This window comes from Cynoglossus semilaevis, chromosome 15, assembly GCF_000523025.1.
Source record: "Cynoglossus semilaevis isolate Cse_v1.0 chromosome 15, Cse_v1.0, whole genome shotgun sequence".
Lineage (NCBI taxonomy): Eukaryota > Metazoa > Chordata > Actinopteri > Pleuronectiformes > Cynoglossidae > Cynoglossus > Cynoglossus semilaevis.
In genome coordinates this window covers 3,383,524-3,403,237 of record NC_024321.1, presented here as the reverse complement: position 1 = coordinate 3,403,237, position 19,714 = coordinate 3,383,524, and the positions used below count along the sequence as shown (strand labels likewise).

At 38.3% G+C, this 19,714-nt stretch overlaps 3 protein-coding genes across 5 annotated transcripts in view; all 3 read left to right on the top strand.

Annotated features, from left to right (window-relative positions):
• The first annotated feature begins 2,066 nt into the window (after window positions 1–2,066).
• On the top strand, window positions 2,067–9,774 carry spon2b (spondin 2b, extracellular matrix protein). Its single transcript, XM_008326554.3, has 6 exons — window positions 2,067–2,761; window positions 3,611–3,878; window positions 4,279–4,502; window positions 4,823–5,014; window positions 5,115–5,301; window positions 8,614–9,774. Exons 2-6 carry the CDS (start codon window positions 3,644–3,646, stop codon window positions 8,790–8,792), a joined length of 1,017 nt encoding a protein of 338 aa, XP_008324776.1. The 5' UTR covers window positions 2,067–2,761; window positions 3,611–3,643; the 3' UTR covers window positions 8,793–9,774.
• A 3,415-nt stretch (window positions 9,775–13,189) lies between these two features.
• On the top strand, window positions 13,190–16,365 carry LOC103390631 (transmembrane emp24 domain-containing protein 11). Its single transcript, XM_008326553.3, has 5 exons — window positions 13,190–13,627; window positions 14,007–14,098; window positions 14,489–14,614; window positions 15,551–15,697; window positions 15,797–16,365. Exons 1-5 carry the CDS (start codon window positions 13,498–13,500, stop codon window positions 15,944–15,946), a joined length of 645 nt encoding a protein of 214 aa, XP_008324775.1. The 5' UTR covers window positions 13,190–13,497; the 3' UTR covers window positions 15,947–16,365.
• A 664-nt stretch (window positions 16,366–17,029) lies between these two features.
• rnf212 (ring finger protein 212) overlaps window positions 17,030–19,714 on the top strand; it is a 5,643-nt gene continuing 2,958 nt past the window's right edge. For all 3 annotated transcript variants that reach the window (XM_017039254.2, XM_017039255.2, XM_008326561.2), the window contains exons 1-8: window positions 17,030–17,247; window positions 17,617–17,731; window positions 18,224–18,285; window positions 18,379–18,453; window positions 18,527–18,583; window positions 18,685–18,743; window positions 18,830–18,889; window positions 19,395–19,453. In XM_017039254.2, coding sequence (XP_016894743.1) covers window positions 17,623–17,731; window positions 18,224–18,285; window positions 18,379–18,453; window positions 18,527–18,583; window positions 18,685–18,743; window positions 18,830–18,889; window positions 19,395–19,453 — 481 coding nt within the window. In that variant the 5' untranslated portion in view covers window positions 17,030–17,247; window positions 17,617–17,622. The remainder of the gene's footprint in view (window positions 17,248–17,616; window positions 17,732–18,223; window positions 18,286–18,378; window positions 18,454–18,526; window positions 18,584–18,684; window positions 18,744–18,829; window positions 18,890–19,394; window positions 19,454–19,714) is intronic.

The following is a 19,714-nucleotide window of genomic DNA, read 5'->3' as shown; positions in this document are numbered from 1 at the left end:
TAATGCCCTTCTTTATCGTCCTTCACTCCTTAGCACCTAAAAATTCTCAACCTCAGTCCCTCTAACCTAACTCCAAACTGCTCAGCCATGATAGTCTGTCTAATCTGCAAATTTCTATTATATTTATCAGTTCAAAATCCTTATTCCTCCTAGTGTAAATCTCTGTTATTGAAAAGCTCCAGAAATAAATAGTACTGTGAATGTGTGAATTCATGGTACTATTACGTGAATGAAGATACACTGTCTCCTAGGAAATCCACTTGTATCCAAGTGTTAATCAAGAAGCTATTAACGCCTCAACTCATAATAACCTGACACTTCAGTGTTCCCTGGAGGCTACGGCAGCTCCATGGGTCGGTAGGTCAGTAGGTCAGAGGTCAGTGGTTAAGAGTCAGGCAGTCGACTTTTTAAGAACTCCAGACTTTGACCCATGAGGCTGCAGCCCTTCACATGTCAACAAACAGTGGAAGACGGAGCATCCTTCTCCAACTCTAATGAGCTGGGGACCCCCACCATCTTATTAATGGAAAGAACTAAATGGAAAATTACATTATACTGACATCTACTGGTTGGGCAGACTGACATCTACAGATGGGGCAGAATGCAGGTGGTTACCCAGAGGCTACTTTTGGAACGCAAGCCAGGAGTTAGCTTAGAGTGTGCAGTGAACCTAGTTACTATCTCTACTATCTCTATCGTTTGGAAAATCCTAATGCACACAGACAAGAACAGGCAAACTCCGAACAGAAAGATTCAAATAGCAGACCAGTGATCTTCTTGCTGCAAGAGAAAACCATTAACCACTTCTGCCACCGTGTGGCCCGAAAAGCAACAATACTATCTCAAGTTCCTAGTCTGCATATATAAATTAAAATGCCTAATGCACCTTATATACAATAATGAAATAACTATAAATCTTATGTTGCTGTGAAACAACACTACTCTCTGCAACAGTGGTTCAGCTTCTCCACTCTTGCTCTACTACCCTGGATGAACACTTCTGTTGTGTATTGTGAAGGTGGTGATGAGTTACTTTTCCGTTGAAGTCACTGACGGACAGCAGGCTACATTCGACTGTTGGTTTGTGTTTGTAAGAAATGTGACCATGTGGAAATCATTAGCTGTGGGCTGATTCAGCACACTGCTCCACGTGAAGCCTTGCCTGCCACCTCCAGGGTCAGTGAGTCAAACACTACAACAGAAGAGGACATGAACACAGACTACTACTATATATTGTACTACAGGTCTGATGTACTTGGCCTGTACTTGGTACTGATTCAAAAAGCGCAGAACAGTTCTACAATTTTTGATCGTCTTGTTGACTGGTTTTATTTTTAGAACAGACCCTGCAGGCACCTTAGTTGGTCCATGGGGGCTACCAAGAGCCCCCGGGCACCACGTTGGGGACCCCTGCTGTAGGACATAAAAACATCAGAAGAGTCTGACTTATGCATGGGTGCTATAATGAAGGCTAAAAAGATCCCAAAAAACAACACAATTGAAAGAAAGTGAATGTAGCACAATCCCCTGTATGGCCTACAACTGAATGAATACCAAGCTCAACCACATGTTTGTACACTCGGCTTGGCGTTAATGCTGTACGTTGGAATGACTGATCAAGACTTTCTTAATATATTTATGGGAGATGGCGACTTAACCGCAAGACACTATATGACGAGGATGTTGTAAAATGTGTGTGTGTGTGTGTGTGTGGGGTGCATCTGGAGGCGCTTCTGCAAAGATGTTCAGAACAACAAATCTTCCATCAACGAGCTAAACATACCAAGGTGAACCAAGCTGGCAGTGTTTATTTCCCAGATTTATCATTACTGGAGATGTTTCAAAATGTGCTAGAGAGAAATCTACGGCCAGGCGACATAGCAGAGATAAACTTTGTTTGATGGATAGATGGATAGATGGATAGAGATGAAGAAACATGTTAATGATAAATAAAAGTGATCGGTGTCCATTGGTTAGTCTGTTGGCTTTAGTCACTCAATTGTTTTTAAAGGTTTCTAGCTTGTTTAAAAATGACTGCAACTGAAAAAAGACAAGAATGAGTTCAAATCTGCTCAATCCAAACACTGGGCGATTTAAAGACTATAACTCTTCAACATTTCGTTGACTAAAGTCTGAATATGACTTCATAAGAGCCTGAAAAAGCCATCAAAGAAGTCAAACAAATTGACTGTGTCACAGGTGATATAACTTCCTGCAGCGCCGGGACTGGGTAGCTGCTCACTGCAGCTCATGAACCTCGGCAGAAGACATTTGGAGAATTCTAGAAATTTTACTATCTAAATAAGTCATAGTTCTGGGCACAGAGTCACACAGCTTCACACTGTGAAATGACACCATACCCACGGTTCTGCACGGGACACCTGGTGGTAAATGCTGCACTGCTGAACACATTAGCCAGTTAATGGGGCACTTAAAAAAATGTAGGAGAGCAGGAGCAAGAGGAAGAGCCAAAGTCAAAGGGCATGGAGGGGGCAGTCAGAAAGAGAGGCTGAGTGTAAAAGTTGAGCAAGTTGAGGAGGGAAAAGAGGCATGATGGAGAAGGGGGAGACAACGAGGGGAAGGAGAGGGAGAGGGGTAAACCACCAGAAAGACATAAATAGGCGAAAGAGGACTTGGAGCCTCGCAGTCAGTCTTTCAGACGGCCACATCCACCACTCTCCTCTCCCCTTCTCCTCACCTCCAGCCCTCCTCTCCACTCATCTGCATCCCTTCATTCATCTGGAAACCTGAGCAAAAAACAGTGAGTAGTTTCTGCACCACACCGACAGCACAGGGAGGTTGTGTTACTGTAGTCTCTCTGCAGAGGAAATATGCATTTTTAACTGATGTCAGTGAGATGAGATGCTGGCTTGAATTTTATGTAGAGATGATTTATTTAAATAGGAGCATTGCTATGGCTTTAACATGTGGAGAAAATATATTAGTCATTATTGCAATGAGGTTGTTGCTCTTCATGTCACTAAAGTATTTCACAAAAATGTATAAACCAGTGCATGCAAATAGCATTTGGCAAAAACTGATGTTCTCAAGAGTCATATTAAACTGCAAGGAGTATGGTTGTGCTACACATGAATAATAATGCATGTTCCAGTGACAAAAATGTTCATTATATAGGCATATTTACAGTTTTAGCATCAAACTCATGCAGTGGCATCTTTGAACAAGTAAAGCAGAAAGATACTGACGATGATGTTATGTGGAATCCACTATTGGGAAATTCAGCTGGCAGAGCTTTATGTCATTATGTAATATCTGCTAAACAGGAACAGAAAGGTTCCACTAATCTGCAGAAACATTTCACCACAGAGATGTTAATTAATGACAGATTGCCCGGTCTTAAAGCCGCATTTCCCGAGACTTAACAGTGGAAAAGAAAAGGTGGAAATCACACGAGACATGTCCCCACTGACTCACATTCTCCACTTGTTAAAATCAGCAATAGTACAGTCAGAGTCTTTTTCCTAATTGTATTTGCCTTGTTCCAAAGTCTGAGCAGACAAACCAGGACCAGAAAAACGAGGAAGTAACAAAGTGTTCCCCACTTTAAATTAACGAGTATAAATTACAATAAAACTTTCTTTTCCTCTAGGTCGCTATCCTCTTAAATAAAGCACTGATCAGAATGGACTACCTAAGGAACAATCTCCACATCTTCGAGGCACTCTTCCACCTAATTGTCATGATTCTGAATCTGGACCGGGGGCTTGATGCCATGCCTGTTCCCACTGATGTTCCAATGTGCACAGCCTCAGAAACGGCACAGTACAGTCTAACCTTCACTGGCAAGTGGACCCCGGCGGCTTTCCCTAAGCAGTATCCAGTCTACAGGCCCCCAGCACAGTGGTCAAACCTCATTGGTAAGTGGAAGGTGAAAGGTACAGGTGCAATCTGAAATCTATTATTATGGATGTTAGCATGTAAGTCACTAACAGTAAGCTGGATGGCTAAAAACAAGCCAAAGTTTTTGATATATAATTAGAATCTAACAATTTATAACTAGATATATACAATTATTGTATAGATCAAAAAGACAATATAGTATTTAAACATTTAAAATGACTTCTTTGTTGGTTTTCACCAATGCAATATCAGTTTGAAAACACACAAACACATACACAGAAGTAACCTACATTAATACTACACACTGAATGATAAAAACTAAAACCAAAAATGACTCCCTCAGCAAATACAATGTACATGGACTGACCAGCGAAAAGCAAAGCCCTTATGCAACCTCTCAATTCCTTCTGCTCTCAGGCTTGACTCACAGCTCTGACTACCACATGTGGCAGCGTAATGACTTTGCCAGCAACGGTGTGAGGGAGTTTGCAGAGAAAGGCGAGGCCTGGACGCTCATGAAGGAAGTCGAGGCGGCCGGCGAACGCATCCAGAGTGTTTATGGGATCCTGTCGGCTCCCGCTGTCGTGGGAGGAACGGGCCAGATGAACACCGAGTTCGAGGTCTCCACCAGGCACTCCTATGTAAGTTACTCAACACCTGGATTCCTCCAGTGTGAACAGGCCAAGTACATCAGACCTGTAGCTGATAGGTGGAAACACAAATCAAGGTGGTGTTGGGTGGTTTTGCCCTGAACTGAGGAATTTGACGGAGCTGTTTCCAACCTGTTCGCACTTACGTAATGTATTTGAACAGTCTACAAACAGTGGAATCCTTTCTCTGACAGGTGTGGAAAACACTTTTTTGTAACATGTGAACTCTTCATATGGACTTCATGTGAACATCAACTCAAACATAAATTGATTGTGCTCATATCTAGTTACTCAACTTTCTCTGTCCACAGCTGTCATTTATAGTACGGATCATTCCGAGCCCAGACTGGTTTGTAGGTGCGGACGGTGTCAGCCTGTGTGACGGCGACACCTGGAAAGAGAACATTTCTCTGGACCTTTATCCATACGACGCAGGAACTGACAGTGGCTTCACCTTCTCTTCACCAAACTTTGAAACTATTCCCCAAGACAAAATCATGCAGGTGAGTGAGCGTTGTTTTCATTATTATGACCTTTGACAATATGACAAGACATCTCTTTATATCACAAGCCATGACTCAAACTCCATCTCCTTCTCTATAGATCACCTCCTCCTTTCCCAGCCACCCTGCCAACTCTTTTTTCTACCCACGCTTGAAACACCTTCCGCCTATGGCCAAGGTAACACTGACCAAGGTGAAGAAGACCAATCAGATCATCAGCCTGCCCCTGGAACCCACCCAGTCCAACCTCCTGCCAATAGGAAATGAAATAGAGGATACGCTTATCAGTAAGGACGAACATCTGTTGATATAGAGAACCTACATTAAAATTGTTGAATGAAATAGAAATGACAGATTTCAGCTTGTAAAAAGCACACAATACATTATAATGGCTTTACAGCATGTGAAAAGGCCTTCAGAATACAATGTCTACAATGCACCACAGTGTAAAGTTTCTCTCACATAAATCATTGTTGTGAAGCTACCCAGGAGTTTTTAACACCTGCGGAGAAATATGTTTTAAAGTGTGGGCCTTTGTTCTTTGTCAAACACGATACCTGTGTCGTGCTGTCATCAGAGATATGCAAAAGCATGTCAGAGAAATGCTTTAAAGAGAAGTCTGAAAGGTACAAAAAAAGTGTCTTGACGGCACACAATAATAAACAAAATGTTACTTTTGTTGAGTTTTGGTTTAAGTAAGGAAAAATCAGAAACAAATATTTTTCAGGAATAGAAATGGATCCACAAGTGAATCACATTTTCCTCCAAGTAAGAGCCAATGCATGTGATGGATCTGTGGTTTTAATAATGTTTATAAAAAGTTGATTTCAACATCTGGCTGATTGAACCTCCTGTAGTGATGCACAAACATTGTCACAGAGAATGTTATTCAACTGAACTCCACCCTAAAACTGACCCAGCCATTGGGGAATACTGTGGTGCTACAAAACATTACAACCCTAAGGCAATTAACCAAATTTTCTTAGAACATTGTAATGATTATTTCTGATGAATGTCCTCCTCTCTTGATACATGTAGCTTAAGCGTTGATTTGGTCGGTTAATTTATTACCTGCTCTCTAGGTCTAAATTTATTCCTTCCTCCTTTCCTTCCTTTCCTCCTTTGCCGTCCCATTCTCCAACTTTTTAAATGTACCAGGCATCTTCAGCCAATGTTGCTCATGAGCTCATGTTCGGCTAATATGTATCACAGACTTGGTTGTTGGTTAGAGAGTGCAAAAGCAGAAATGATTGGAGAGGGGCGCGGAAGCTGCACTGATGGGCAGCTGTACAGAGCGTTGAAAGGTGCACTTCAAGGTTGAAGCTGACGTAAGCATTTCCATTCATCTTTAGTGTCCATTAAGGACAGAACGAGAAAGTGTTGAGAAGATACAGAAAGTACCTTCACTACTTTCTTTTCTATTATGCAGGGTAGGAGAAGGGACTTTTTTTTTAAGATAAACATTAGAACAGGTGACTGGTACACGGCAACGTTGTAATTGTTTTCCAGGCTTCGGAGAGGAAGGCATAAAAGAGATCGAGGGAAAGATAAACATTCAAATGGGCAGGATGGAGGTTTAGGAGCCAGACAGGAAACCTCAGCAGATTTTTTGGCCTTTCACTGATGTTTGTTGACGAGTTGTCAGGGGAAACAGACTTATAGTCTGCAATGAAAACTGGAAGCTTAACAGTGATTCTAAAAAGCAAATCTAATTACAGCATTGTTACAGCGCCACTGCCATGTTGAGGTTCTATCTCTTCATTTTGAACCACCTTCTCCTGGTGGAGTCACCTTTAGAGTAGGTGAGAAAGCAAATTGATTCTGTCTGCTTCTTTTACAATCTTGCAGAACACGAATCACTTGGACAGGTGGTTTGAGAACCTCAGCCTTTGACATTCCACTTTTATCTCGCTGAATTCATACTTGACCTTACAGTTGTCATTTTACTGTTTCCAGTCACTTCTGAAGTCTGAGAACCCCCCCAAAATGTTCAACAACCTTCCAAAAAAGGCTCTGTGTACCATTTGACCCACAATTTGAATGCTATTGTAGATAATTTGCACGTTCTTTTCTTACAGTGCTCTTTCACTTACTCTGTCTCTCATGTTTCAGTTTTTTTCCATTTAATGCCAGATGTGCCCCTGGCAGTTTTCAATGCCCTTCACTCACTTATTTTCTCTGGTTTCTGGCTGGAAGTATTTGTGTGTGTGTGGCCCCTAATTGTTTGCAGCCCTTGATACTTTAATATTTTTGTCAGTAAAAGTCAAAGACTTATTCCTTGATTACTGAATATCAAATAGGATAAGGCTGCTGGGGACAGGGATCTGTGACTCCTGGTCTTATCAATGTGTTTGTTTACCAGGGTCAGAAACTAGTTAAGCCTAACTGCCCTGCAGGGTAACTGCAAATCTCCTGATGTTATAGCTGAGCTACATCTGCAGTAATGAAACTAATTTTTCCCTGCAGGCCATATTGTTTCAAAAATGTTGTTCTATTACAAACCATTACATGTAATTTTACAGAATTATAAGATATCATTTAAAGGAATCACTGCTTTGTCCAAGGACACATTAGCATCTAGACTAGAACGTCAAGGTCAGATCACGCGAGTTGTACAGGACTTCTTGACATACATTCATGTATATGTACAGTACAAGTAGTGAATCATTTTGTCATGCCTTCACAATGAAGAAAAGTAATACGCATGGGATCATAAAGCCATTTCCACTAAATAAAAACTACTACTAATATTACTATTGCTGAAACATGTTTTTTGCATGCTGCATGAAAAAGTTAGAGTTATAGTTAAAAACTATAAAAGAAAATCAAAAATATATTACTAAGGTAAAGCAAAGCTAATAACATACTACGTAGGTTAGTATGTTAAAGATGTTCGAATGTATGATTGACTCATGCTTTACATGAAGCTTAACATGCGTTTGAATGGAGTCAAAACTATAAGAAGTCACAATCTATTACACTGTAAATTGCAATATATGTTCTAACAGTGACATTATTAAACTGAAATATATTATGAATCCTTTTAAAGCACAGCTAGTTTGCATGTTGACAAGTCTGTCGACCCATTTATCACCATGGTCATATTTAAAATGTTCACCGTACATTAAAAAGCATATAAGGTTTTTATATCTTCATGTGTTTAAATCTGGATGTAATACCAGTGCCTGTGGACAGCTGCTGCTGCTGCTGCACTGGTATTTTAGTGTTTTAGTGTTGAATACTTATTTCTCCCCACCGTGACTCCAGCAGCACAGCCACTGCCAAGAATTTACAGCGAGTAGCTCGTGCTTCGTAAAAAAGCTAGACCCGCACCATGCCACCATTTACGGGAATTCCGTTTTAATAATGTATTTAGATTATTTTTCGAGATGAATGTGTTCTTAGACCACCGTTATGACTTATTCAATGGGAGTCATGAAATGGAAATTTAAATTTATGCTCTGTCATGTTAGTGTAATAAACACAGCCTTCTGAAAAACTGGAAAGGCAAAAGAGTGCAGGCAAGAGAGCCAGGAAAAGATCAACTGTAAAAAGTTGATGAACCTAAAACGCTGCACCTCTCTCTCCCTCTCCTCCAGATACCCCTCTGGACTGTGAGGTATCCATGTGGTCTCCCTGGGGTTTGTGCAAGGGCAAGTGTGGAGACTCAGGTGTGCAGCACCGCACTCGCTACATCCTCATGCATCCTGCCAACAATGGAGCAGCCTGCCCCCTGTTGGAGGAAGAGAGGAAATGTTTCCCAGACAATTGCTTATGACTAGGCCGGGAAAGGAGGGAGAAAAAGGAGAGGAAAGAGAGGAGGGAGAGAAAAGAAAGGAAAGGCAGAAAAGGAAGGAAGGGACGAAGAAGGAGAAACAACAGTAAAAAGCCTTCGCTATATTTACATTAAAAAGGGATTCAAAATCTCTTTCTTCTCTGCCTTGCAAGCAGCTATGTGTAGGACTTGTGTGAGTCCATAGGGCTGAAAAGTGCTGATGGCACCTGGTTTTACGCAGGCCACACACCAAATGCCCATATGTGGCTTGAAGGCTGATAGTAACTCATTTTTGGTCACATGATTTGTCTACTCCGAACCCAAGGTCTTTTTTTTTTTATCTCTGCAGCCTAAATAAACCCACGCAGGGCTGCCTTGACCTGTTGGCTGTGTGGACACTCCCTGTCCTGGGGGATCGATTCAGTCTAATTCTAAGGTCTTTAAATGTTAAATGTTAAAAACTCTGACAGCACTAGAGATTTGTACTTGTACAGTTTATTTTAGCACATAGTCAAAACTGGTAAGAAAAGTGTGTATTTTAGAGAAAAAATCACAACAAATAAAATGTTAAAAAGCTGGATTTGTTTGACATATCTGGAGAACACGCAGAAATGTTCTGCCTCCCAGCAGCTTCAGTCAAAAAAAAATTGGGAATAGAGCAACACTTCAGTCCTCATATCCATGACTTACTGCATTGGCTAGACTACAGATGAGTACATAGACTAAAAACAATAATGTTTACATGAACATGTGGTTATTTTCCCGAAGACCAAGAATATATTATTAACAGGATTTTAACCTGTGATGTACAGTATATCACCTGATGTGTCTCCATATATCATCTGATTTGTATTCCTTGATGTAACTGGGATTAGTTGAATGGAGGTAAATGGTAAATGGCAGTTATGGTCAGAGAAGAACCTAAATTCTACAAAAACAGTATGTTTTTTCAGTATGGTCAATAAAGTGTAAATATACCTGAAAAGCATGTCTTTGTATATGTGTTTTTTTTTACATGAGAATGAAACAGGATCTAATAATCATCAAAAGTTTTAAAGCTACAAAGGCTAGTCCTCAGTGAAAACTCTCATTCACCCGGGTCCATGGACTGTTTTCAGGAAATCAACTTAACGCTGAATATCAGCCACCCGTTTGGGCTGAATGACAAATATGTTCCCGGGATAATACAACAAACACTCAGGCTGCAGGATCGATTTTTACAGAGAGGCCCCGGTACAGGCGTCACTGTTGGCCGGGCTCTGCCCTAATGAGGTGTACTTTCTAAAACTGTCGCTCAACCACAATTTAAAACAGGTCCACACATGTTGACTCAGATCAAGAGTCCTGGAATCTTAGAAAGAGATCACTTCATTCTATAACAGTCCAAACAGCACGTTAGAGACAAAGGCCTTCTATAATGGACAAAACAGACACATGGTTACATGCTATATGACTTCTTTTTCATATGTGAAACAGATAGAGGTTGGCTCAAGCCCCTCCCACTTTCCCACAAAGCTTTTGAGAAAACCATACTGCAGGTGGAAGAGACTTAGCAGCGTCAGAAGATAAACATCCTGTGCACGGGGGAGCATTTTGTTTTCAATAAAGAAAGAGGTCAAATCTGTGAGGTTTTATTGGGTAGAGAAAATGTACAATAATGATTCTAATTCAGATAAAGGCAGCACATTTTCTTATAATTCAGTGTACTGCTCTGGGAATTTTCTTGAGTTTATCTATTGAACTGAACTGTATACTTGCCAACACTGAGTAGCAATACTTCAATAAATATGCAATGTACTAGAAACCAATGTTAAATAGGTGGGAGAATGGTGAGGACATCTAATATTATCTGCTTACTCCTTGCAGGGTGGCGATGGGGGCAAGGGTGGGCGCTGGGGCCAATCCTAGCTAACAATATGCAAAGGTTCAGTTCACAGTTCACCAGTCCATATAGAGACAAACCACCATACACATTCACATTCATACCCAAGGTATACATAGAGTGACTGATTCACCAAATTCCCTTAGGTGCATTATTATTATTATTATTATTATTATTATTAATAATACTATTGACTATAAATGTACTCTCTATCTTATTATTTTACTATTCATTATTTATGTATTTTTGTATTTTGTATGTTTACTGTAGCTTGATTGTTGATTGAATGACTCAAATTGTAAGTCGGTTTGGAGAAAAGCATCTGTTAAATGGATTGTAATGTAAAAATAAATAAATAATAGAGTTTCGTATTAGTTCCACAATGTGGAAATTTACAGTGAGTATTTACAACTGACATGGGCTGTCACAGGAGGCACCATTAGGGATATGTGGTTTCTCTGGGACTCAAACCCCTGGACTAGTTAGTTAACAAAGTTAACACACACACAATATCTTCTAAAGACTGATGAGGTGTATGGGCTTCGTCTATTTACTGCACCATTAAACTGAGAGGATGGATTAGCATATTCAGTGGTACAGGGGCATCTCAATTGTTTTATTAAATGCTTGAATCGTAATACAACAATTCTTATGGTAAATATTCAGATGATAAAACACCTCTGAACAATTATTGACCTATGTTAATAAAATACCCACGTCTGCAAACTTCAGGAATAATACCAAGATTTGCAGCCAGTTGTAGTGAAGGTCCACTGGGAAGTTTGTAAGTATAACTACAAAATATTGTCTATCAGTATCTCTATATTAACTGATTACCAAGGATTCTAATGCACTGACTCGAGGGTAGGCAAGTAGGTTTATATATCTAAACTATTTTGAATTAATCACAAAGATAACAATTCTACTCATAATAGGGAGGTCAAATATCTGAGGGTTTGATTTGGCAGTGATGAATCATCTCATTGAATTAAGAAGAAATAAGAGGTCATTGTGGAAAAGACTAGATTTCTTGGCTGAAAATAAATGATGCTGATGCTGAGGAGAGAGGACCTGTCACTCTAATGGCTGGCAAACGTCCAGCCTATGCCAATAAGGGCACACTGACACAGCACAGGCCGGTATGGTTCACCAGGTTCACTGATGAGCAGCCAGCCATACAGTGGGTGATTAGAACAGCAGGAAAAATCATCGGGTGCTCTCCTCTGCCTGATATCAACACCATCTCTGCCTCCCACTCCCTGCAACGCTTACACCAGATCCTCAGAGACTCATCACACCCCGCTTACCACCTGTTTCAAATTTTATCATCAGGGAAAAAGGTTCAGATCCAGCACAGCCCAGAACAATGAAAATGGTCAATCCACAAATCAGAGAACTGGCACCTCCTGTCTAGTTAGACTGGAACTACCAACCTTAACACAACATTTCTTATAACACTGTCCCCTACATACACCACTTGCACCAACATTCGAATATTTTTTGTTTAATATAGTTTTTGATACAAGTAACAAATGTTACCTAGAGAATTTTGAACTCTAAGCTAAATGACCAAGTCTATGTAATGTGACACGACTACTTTTAAGCTAGCCTGGCCTGGTGTATTTAATGTTCGCACATGAATTGACATTGATTGTCACAGACTCACCTCATACACCAGGACACTATTTTGTGTCAATCGCACCTTGATTATTACTCTACAAATCCTATGTGCATAGTGAGATGAATCCAGGTCACTATAACAAACCAGACAACTGCAACAACGTATCCATAGGAATATTGTGCACGAAGAGGGAAAGTACGGTTAATTACATATTATTATAATTGCAGGTATCCTGAGGTCTGGAGAGACTAAAAACGATGACAGCTTATTATTATATTGATATAGTAGGATTCACATTTTCTGTAGAAGCACTGGAGTGTAGGAGGAGAGAGAAATACGACTCTGCTTACTCTTACGTTGACCTCTTTTGCAGATGTTTAATGTGGGAAAGGATTATTCTCTGTGCGGGTGTGTGTTAGGGTTCACTGTACTTCCTTTTGTAGGTGACCTGAGGTAAGCATATGGCAACAATTGTATAATACGTGTTATTTTGTATACTTTTTGGAGGTTTCAATGTAAATAAAATTGATGTTATCTGTGATGACATGTGTGGTGCCTAGACTGTTTGAAGATTAGTATCAAATCAAGTTACAACAAACCAATCTGTTTAGGAATTTTTCTCCTTGAAATCATTACTTTACAATACATTTTTACATAAACCTAATGAGTCCGCAAAATTGGATAATTATAAGGTACACAAAAAGCTCTCACACACACCCTGATAATGAAAAATCACCACAATCATATTAGGGCAATCCCACTGCAAAAACAGCAGTGTCTCAATTTTCCCAGAATCAATTCAGGAATTATTGTTTAAAACTTAATACAAACTGACTTCAAAAATCCATGTTCCAGAAATTTGTTTTCATGTTTGTTCCGTCATGCGCGGTATCTAATTATGAAAGGTCAGCCATTTTGTTAATCTCAGGTCATGGTTTGAAAGTTTATTCACGATTGGCTTAAAGTTCAACCAATCAAAACAAGGCAAGTACGGTGTGTGGCGTAACACAGCACACAGCTGTTAATTTCTCACCCTCACTTTTTTCTGCCCTTCATTGAGGCCTAGGACACTGGTGTTGTTTTGTGGAATACACTTCAAGCTTCACTCTGAATCTGCTAACTATATAAAGAGGCATCTAAACTACAAGCCAAGTATTTGTCAGTGGGAAGTGTATTATAATCCAATAATTCACTGTTTACGCGAAATGGATTTTCGAGGCATTGGCTTTCTGCTCCAATGTTACCTGGTGTTGGCAGCAGCCATGTATTTTGATCTTGGTGAGCAGGAGGAGAAATGTATCATTGAGGAGGTTCCTGAAGACACACTGGTGACTGGTAAGTCCTGCATGGGGAATATTCCTACTCTGTGTCAGTGTTTTTATTATTACATGTTGTTATATCAAGGGAATGCTATTTGCAGGTCTACTTGGTGAAGTGACTATTATTGTTAAATTACAGCCTTTTTTACTGTTCTTTCAAAAATGTAGTACGTCAATTGTGAACATATATGGTTGAACTTTAAAAAAAAATCACAATAAAATGAATGTACGTATGGTTGAACTTTAAAAAAAAAATCACAATAAAATGAATGTAAAATAATCTATTTATTTGAGTAATATGTTTAATATGAATGTTTAACGTAAGAAGGCTGTGATATGGAATAGAGCCAGGTGCTTTTGTACACATGGAACACATGGCCTTTCCATACCATCAGGTTTCTTCCTGTTGGAGCCCTGGAATTTACGAACGGCCACCCACACGCCTCACTTTGGCGTCACAGTGACAATCAGAGATCCAAACCATGAGGTACTGCACTTACAGGAACGGTTCTTCACTTGAGACATGTGTGTATGTGATGTCAAGCTAAAACAAGTGTTCACTAGATTTTCCACATTGATACCAGGCCAACAAGGTCAAGTAATGTATTAAAGTTTAAACATTGCTTTAAGAATGTTACCCTAAGGACCTGTGATTCAGCTGTTTCCTTCCTAAATAAAAACTTTATTGTCATAAATAAGTAGACAAGAGGAAATAAGAAATGCCATTGTTTTTAAATATGGTATCACATTATTTTTGTACTACTGAACTGATCACAAACTCCCAACCTATCACTCCTATGTGTTCATCTTTAATGTGCTACTAACTCACTGAAAAACAAATGTTGCCTTGACAATGTGATTTTTTTCCCTTCTCTAGGTTCAAATGACCAAACGCTTTAGTAAATTTGGCAAATTTACCTTTTCGGCTCATGCCTCTGGACAGCACTACCTTTGCTTCCAAACCAATTCTACAAGATTTTCCGTCTTTGCAATGGAAAAACTGGTGAGTTTTCTCAACCTCTGATCTGCTCATTTCTAAACTTGGTAATACCCAAATCTTCATTCCTGCCACCTCCAACTCAGCTTATTGTCCATTGGACAAAGTCCTTGGCTCTAAATCAAACATCACAGCAAGTCTCACTGTCACTGTCAAACTCAATTTCACAGTGGGCCAAAATTAAAAACAGGGACAAAAATGTGGGCCAAACTCAATATTTATAAAAAAATTGACTTTCCTGATTGATTTTTCTTTCTCTCCACATACTGTACGTAATGTTGAGTTCTTTCATATGGAAACAAACTTTAGTTTTGCGTAAACATCCAATCTGGAACAACCAAAGCCTAATATTATAAACACATGAGACACACATCATTGATATTCATTTCGTTTATCTCTATCTCTCACCTTTCAAGTTGCTTTTTAACGTATGTTTTTTACAGGCCAACAAAAGAACAACAAAAAAATCGATGTGCTATAATATCGTGCATAAATCGCTAATACTACAAACACTGCCAGTATATAGTGGATATATAGTGGCAGGCCAGCTCTAATAAACATTTGATATGATGTCACGGGCCAAATATGATTACACCATGGGGCCAGATTTGGCAATTTCGCAACAATGGGCAATTTATTTAGGCTAGGGGACCTAACTAGTTACCTACAGTACAAAAAGAACTCAATTAGGTCACCAATATGAATTGAACATCACTCATCGTCTCAGTTTATGAAACACACTCCCATTAAAGCCTTTAGATTAGTTCATATTTCATTGTTCTTTTCAGTTTTTAGTTTTTGACAACTATAACACGTCATGTCCACTTGTGTGTGCCATCTTCTTTTTCCCATCATTCTACTTATAATGATTATTTAATTATCAACAACAATACCACACAACCATCATTGAATTATACAAATGTGTCCTTCTTTTCTGTACAGAAGCTGCATTTGGATGTTCAGATGGGAGAACACCCAACAGACCCCAATATTCACAACACTAATGATGACATAGAGTCACTGGAAAACAGCCTGATGCATCTCAAAGATCAGATGAAGTACATTACCAAACAGCAGGAGTATCAGAGGGTAAACAAAACAACCTTTCTATAGGTTTGATCTTGTAGTACACAATTACATTTAATTGATCTAAAAACATAAAAAAAATTCTGCTTTTCTTTGGTTCAGGAAAAAGAGGAGGTGTTTCGTCAGATCAGTGAGGAGACCAACAGTAAAGTACTGTGGTGGGCCGTGGTGCAGACCTCTATACTGTTGTCAGTGGGTTTCTGGCAGATGAAACGACTCAAAGATTTCTTCATCGCCAAAAAGCTTGTCTAAAGATGAAAGCTGACCTGTCAGCACTGTAGCTGTTTATTACCAACATCTGTCTGAGCGAAATTACTATTAGGCCTTGTACATTGGAACATAATGCTTTACTGTATATCCAACAGAGCACGACAAAATAAATCTCTTAGATTAACAAAAGATTTAAACTATGCATGCAAAACCACAGTATTTTATGGTTCACTTCTGTTGAGTTTTATATTTAAAACAATGGTTAATTATTGGGTTAATTGTTAATTAACAATTGGTTAATTCTAGCTCAGTGTAACACTATTAACCTCTCAAATAGTGTTGTTATAAGCCACTTATCAGAAAACAACACTGAATTTTTAAATGTTGAAAAGACTGTGTCTTAATCTCAATAAAGAAAAAACTACGAAACAGTGAAGCTTTCCTTCTTATTATTCCCTTCTTAAACTTAAAGTTTTACCTACCTCCATGTTGTTCATCTTGTTAGTGCTCGTTAGTCCTGTGTATTGTGATTGTTCAGGGTGTAGCAGCTTGCCTCTGAAAGAAGGAAACACAAAACAATGGTCATGTACATCATTAGTATTACTCAAACTAACATCATTATTATTCAAAGTACTTTAACTGCCATTAACTACATTGCTTTTGTGGTATTAGGGCCCTCTGATGTCCAACAAACAAAAGAAAGGTGAAGGCCATAAGAGTGAAAAAAAAAGAAAAAAGAAAATACAACTATAAGCACTATGAGCCATTCTGATAATTTAAATAAAATTCCTACTCTAAATTGTTATTTATTTTATATTTGTCATTGTATTTCCCCATTGACAATGACAATTTTTCACAGCAAGGTACGTTTTTCATTGTGTTTAACTTTTTGCTCTCTTAGTCTCAAATTTCTTAAACAATTTATTCTTTATTGAAAAGAAAAGTGTGAATATTTATCCATATGTGTGACTTAGCTTCAATTGCGTGATTTACCTGCGTTAATTTAGGGGAATTACAACGCATTTGTATTCCTTTCCAAACTGTTATCCAAATTGACCGTGACCATTGTTCTGACTTTACGGTAAATGTGAAGGAATTACCGTAAATAATGTAAACGGAACGGGAATTGCGGCTAATTTAAACAACGTCATTCATAGAAGGTGGTTCATCTGTTCAAATACAAAGAAATAACGAGCTGAAAAATGATAACAATTATATAATTAGGTTTACAGCGTAGTCCAGAGCTCATAAGTTGCTGTGAACCGCAAATAATCAGATATAATTAGGATTGTACAACTTTTGTTCTTTTGTTTCACGCAGACAGAGTTAGCAGTGGTTAGCAGGTAAGCAAGCAGTTGTGTTGAAATTGAAAGTGTTGAAGTTGAAAATGGTTTCGAACACCCTTTTTTGTTGTTGCAGCAATATTTTTAAAATGTAAGGGATTACTTTTTGTACAGGATGTGTATGTCGGAAATTGACTTTAACAGCTAAAAGTAAAAACTTAAAACTGTTGAATTATGGTGAGCTTCAATGATTATAAGCTAAAAATGGGCATTTTGGTTTCCAAATGGAAGCTAATGTGTGAAATAAATATCACAAGTCTTTTCTAATATATTTGTAAAAAACAAAACAAAACAAAAAAACTAGATCATAATCCAGGTATTTGGTATCTTGCGCAGTGACCTTTCATTTCTTGGTTTTGTGTTTTGTAGTGTGAAATGTCTTACTGGATCTGCTGCAACAAATGCTACCTTTACCCCAGTCCTGAGAGGAGACTGGCCGTTACAACATGTGGTCATCTCATCTGCAATGTCTGTTATCAACAAGGTAACAGATCCACGGGATGAACTTGCCCCAAACACACGCCTCACGTTTGACCTGATGCAGCTGACAAGGGAGGCAAACCTGATAAGACAGAGACACCTGCTGGTTTTAAAACAACGTTACACTCCCTTTTCCCTTTCCTTTAATCAGCCAATCACTTTACGAAGAAAATGAATAGCAGCAACTTTTAACAAAGAATTGCTAGTGGCAAACGAGTAGATATAAAAACAACAAATATGTTAATATTATTTCCAGAGAACAATAAAAAAATCTAATCACCAGCATCATGGACTAAATTTCAGAAGATCTTCCAATGTCTATTTTATCTTGTTTAAAGGACTGTAAATATGTAATATATCCTTAGATTGAATTTGCTTTGGCTGCCAGCAGTGAATCAAGGGTGACATACTGACCAATTAACTTTATGTTGGTTTATGTTTTGTATGTTATGTTTACTTTATGTTTATATTTTTATTGACTGTTCTGTAATTGCAGGTACACAAGGAAACTGTCAAGTTTGTGGAGTCAGTTGTCAAGTATCACCACTTTCTAACAAAGTGGGCATCTCTTATTCAGTAGCATCTTGTGAGCTTGTCTAAAGCACAAAACATCACAGTTTTATATTTTTATTATATATATATTTTTTCTAGAGCAACCCAGAGGTTAAAGCCTTGTTTTCTGACATCAAGGATGTTGCAGCCAAACACTTTGCAGAAATCAGAAAGGTTAGTTATGTTTTACAACTGAATTTAGGGTTACAGATTAAAAAAAGTGTTTACAGTTTTTCTTTTTTTCAAGGTTGTACTGTTTCAGACAAGACATCAGAAAAGATTGTTGACTTACTACCAGCAAAGGGTGAGAGCAGGTTATATTCTTGCAGTTGCACATTTTTTCTGCATAAAATGAAGATTTTTAGTGTTGAACTGATGCATCATTTACCATTATATCATCTGCAGAATGAGAAACTAGAAGAGGTTTTAGTTAAGATGAAACAAGAAATTCAGCAGATGACAAAGTGAGTTCATACATACACTTACAGGGAATGCTGATGAATATCAATCTTTGACTTCAATTTTATTTTTAAACCTTTTGCCCCTAAAGGAAACTGAATGAACAGACTGTCTACATCACTAAGCTGGAGAACTGTCTTCAGCAACAGAGGTAAAAATACACTCAAAATTCTGACCGTCTAGTGGAGTATTAGAATTAGTTTCTATTTTATTGTTTCAGAATTACACCATTCTAAATGTTTGTTTTGTGTACAAACCTAAAATATTTAGGCAAATCTGATATTAAGAAGGAAATAAGCAAATTAGAAAATCGTTGCATGTCAGAAAGTACCGATTGTTCTTTGTATAAGGTACGATTTAGTTTTTGGCTGCAATTCTAAAAAGCTCCCACAGGGTGTCACTCATGTCACATCCTCTTCTGTCCATCGCAAGCAGAACGTGTCTTTAAGACAGTTTTCACATATGAGAAAAATAAGGTTAAATTAAATATAATGTGTTTTCCCATTTTTAATTTAAGAAGAAATATTGTGGTCTTTAGGATTCTAAAAAAAATAGTTAATTATTGCGTATTAAACATTTTGCATTTAAAGTGTCTTTTGGCTGAGCCTGCTATCTGTTTTGATTTGAATAATGCCTTTTTTTCTTGCTGATCTCAGTGACAGACCTTTGTCAGCATCTAAGAGGAGCCAAAACACTTCAAATGGACAAAAACCAGGTAAACGGTTTAACTTTTTGTAAAGAGATCATGCAATTTTTGTTTTCCTTAAATGTGTTAACCAAATTCTTTTTACTCAGCGAAGTTTTCAGTTGTTTTTGGCTAATTTTAAATATGTGTCCACATTTTTAGTTGTATTGTGGCTGTACTCTAGCTTTAACAATGATGAAATTTTTTATGCTGCAGTTTGTATGATTTATACATATACATATATTTTACATAAAAAATGTACTTGGCGTAAAAACCTGGATCTGTTTCTTC

Bases quoted from the DNA above. Each gene is read 5' to 3' on its own strand.
- spon2b (XM_008326554.3), top strand. From the start codon at position 3,644: ATGGACTACCTAAGGAACAATCTCCACATCTTCGAGGCACTCTTCCAC. The intron at 3,879-4,278 runs GTAAGTGGAAGG...TTCTGCTCTCAG, and splicing joins ACAGTGGTCAAACCTCATTG to GCTTGACTCACAGCTCTGAC. The intron at 5,302-8,613 runs GTAAGGACGAAC...CCTCTCCTCCAG, and splicing joins AATAGAGGATACGCTTATCA to ATACCCCTCTGGACTGTGAG.
- LOC103390631 (XM_008326553.3), top strand. From the start codon at position 13,498: ATGGATTTTCGAGGCATTGGCTTTCTGCTCCAATGTTACCTGGTGTTG. The intron at 14,099-14,488 runs GTACTGCACTTA...TCCCTTCTCTAG, and splicing joins TCAGAGATCCAAACCATGAG to GTTCAAATGACCAAACGCTT. The intron at 15,698-15,796 runs GTAAACAAAACA...TCTTTGGTTCAG, and splicing joins AACAGCAGGAGTATCAGAGG to GAAAAAGAGGAGGTGTTTCG.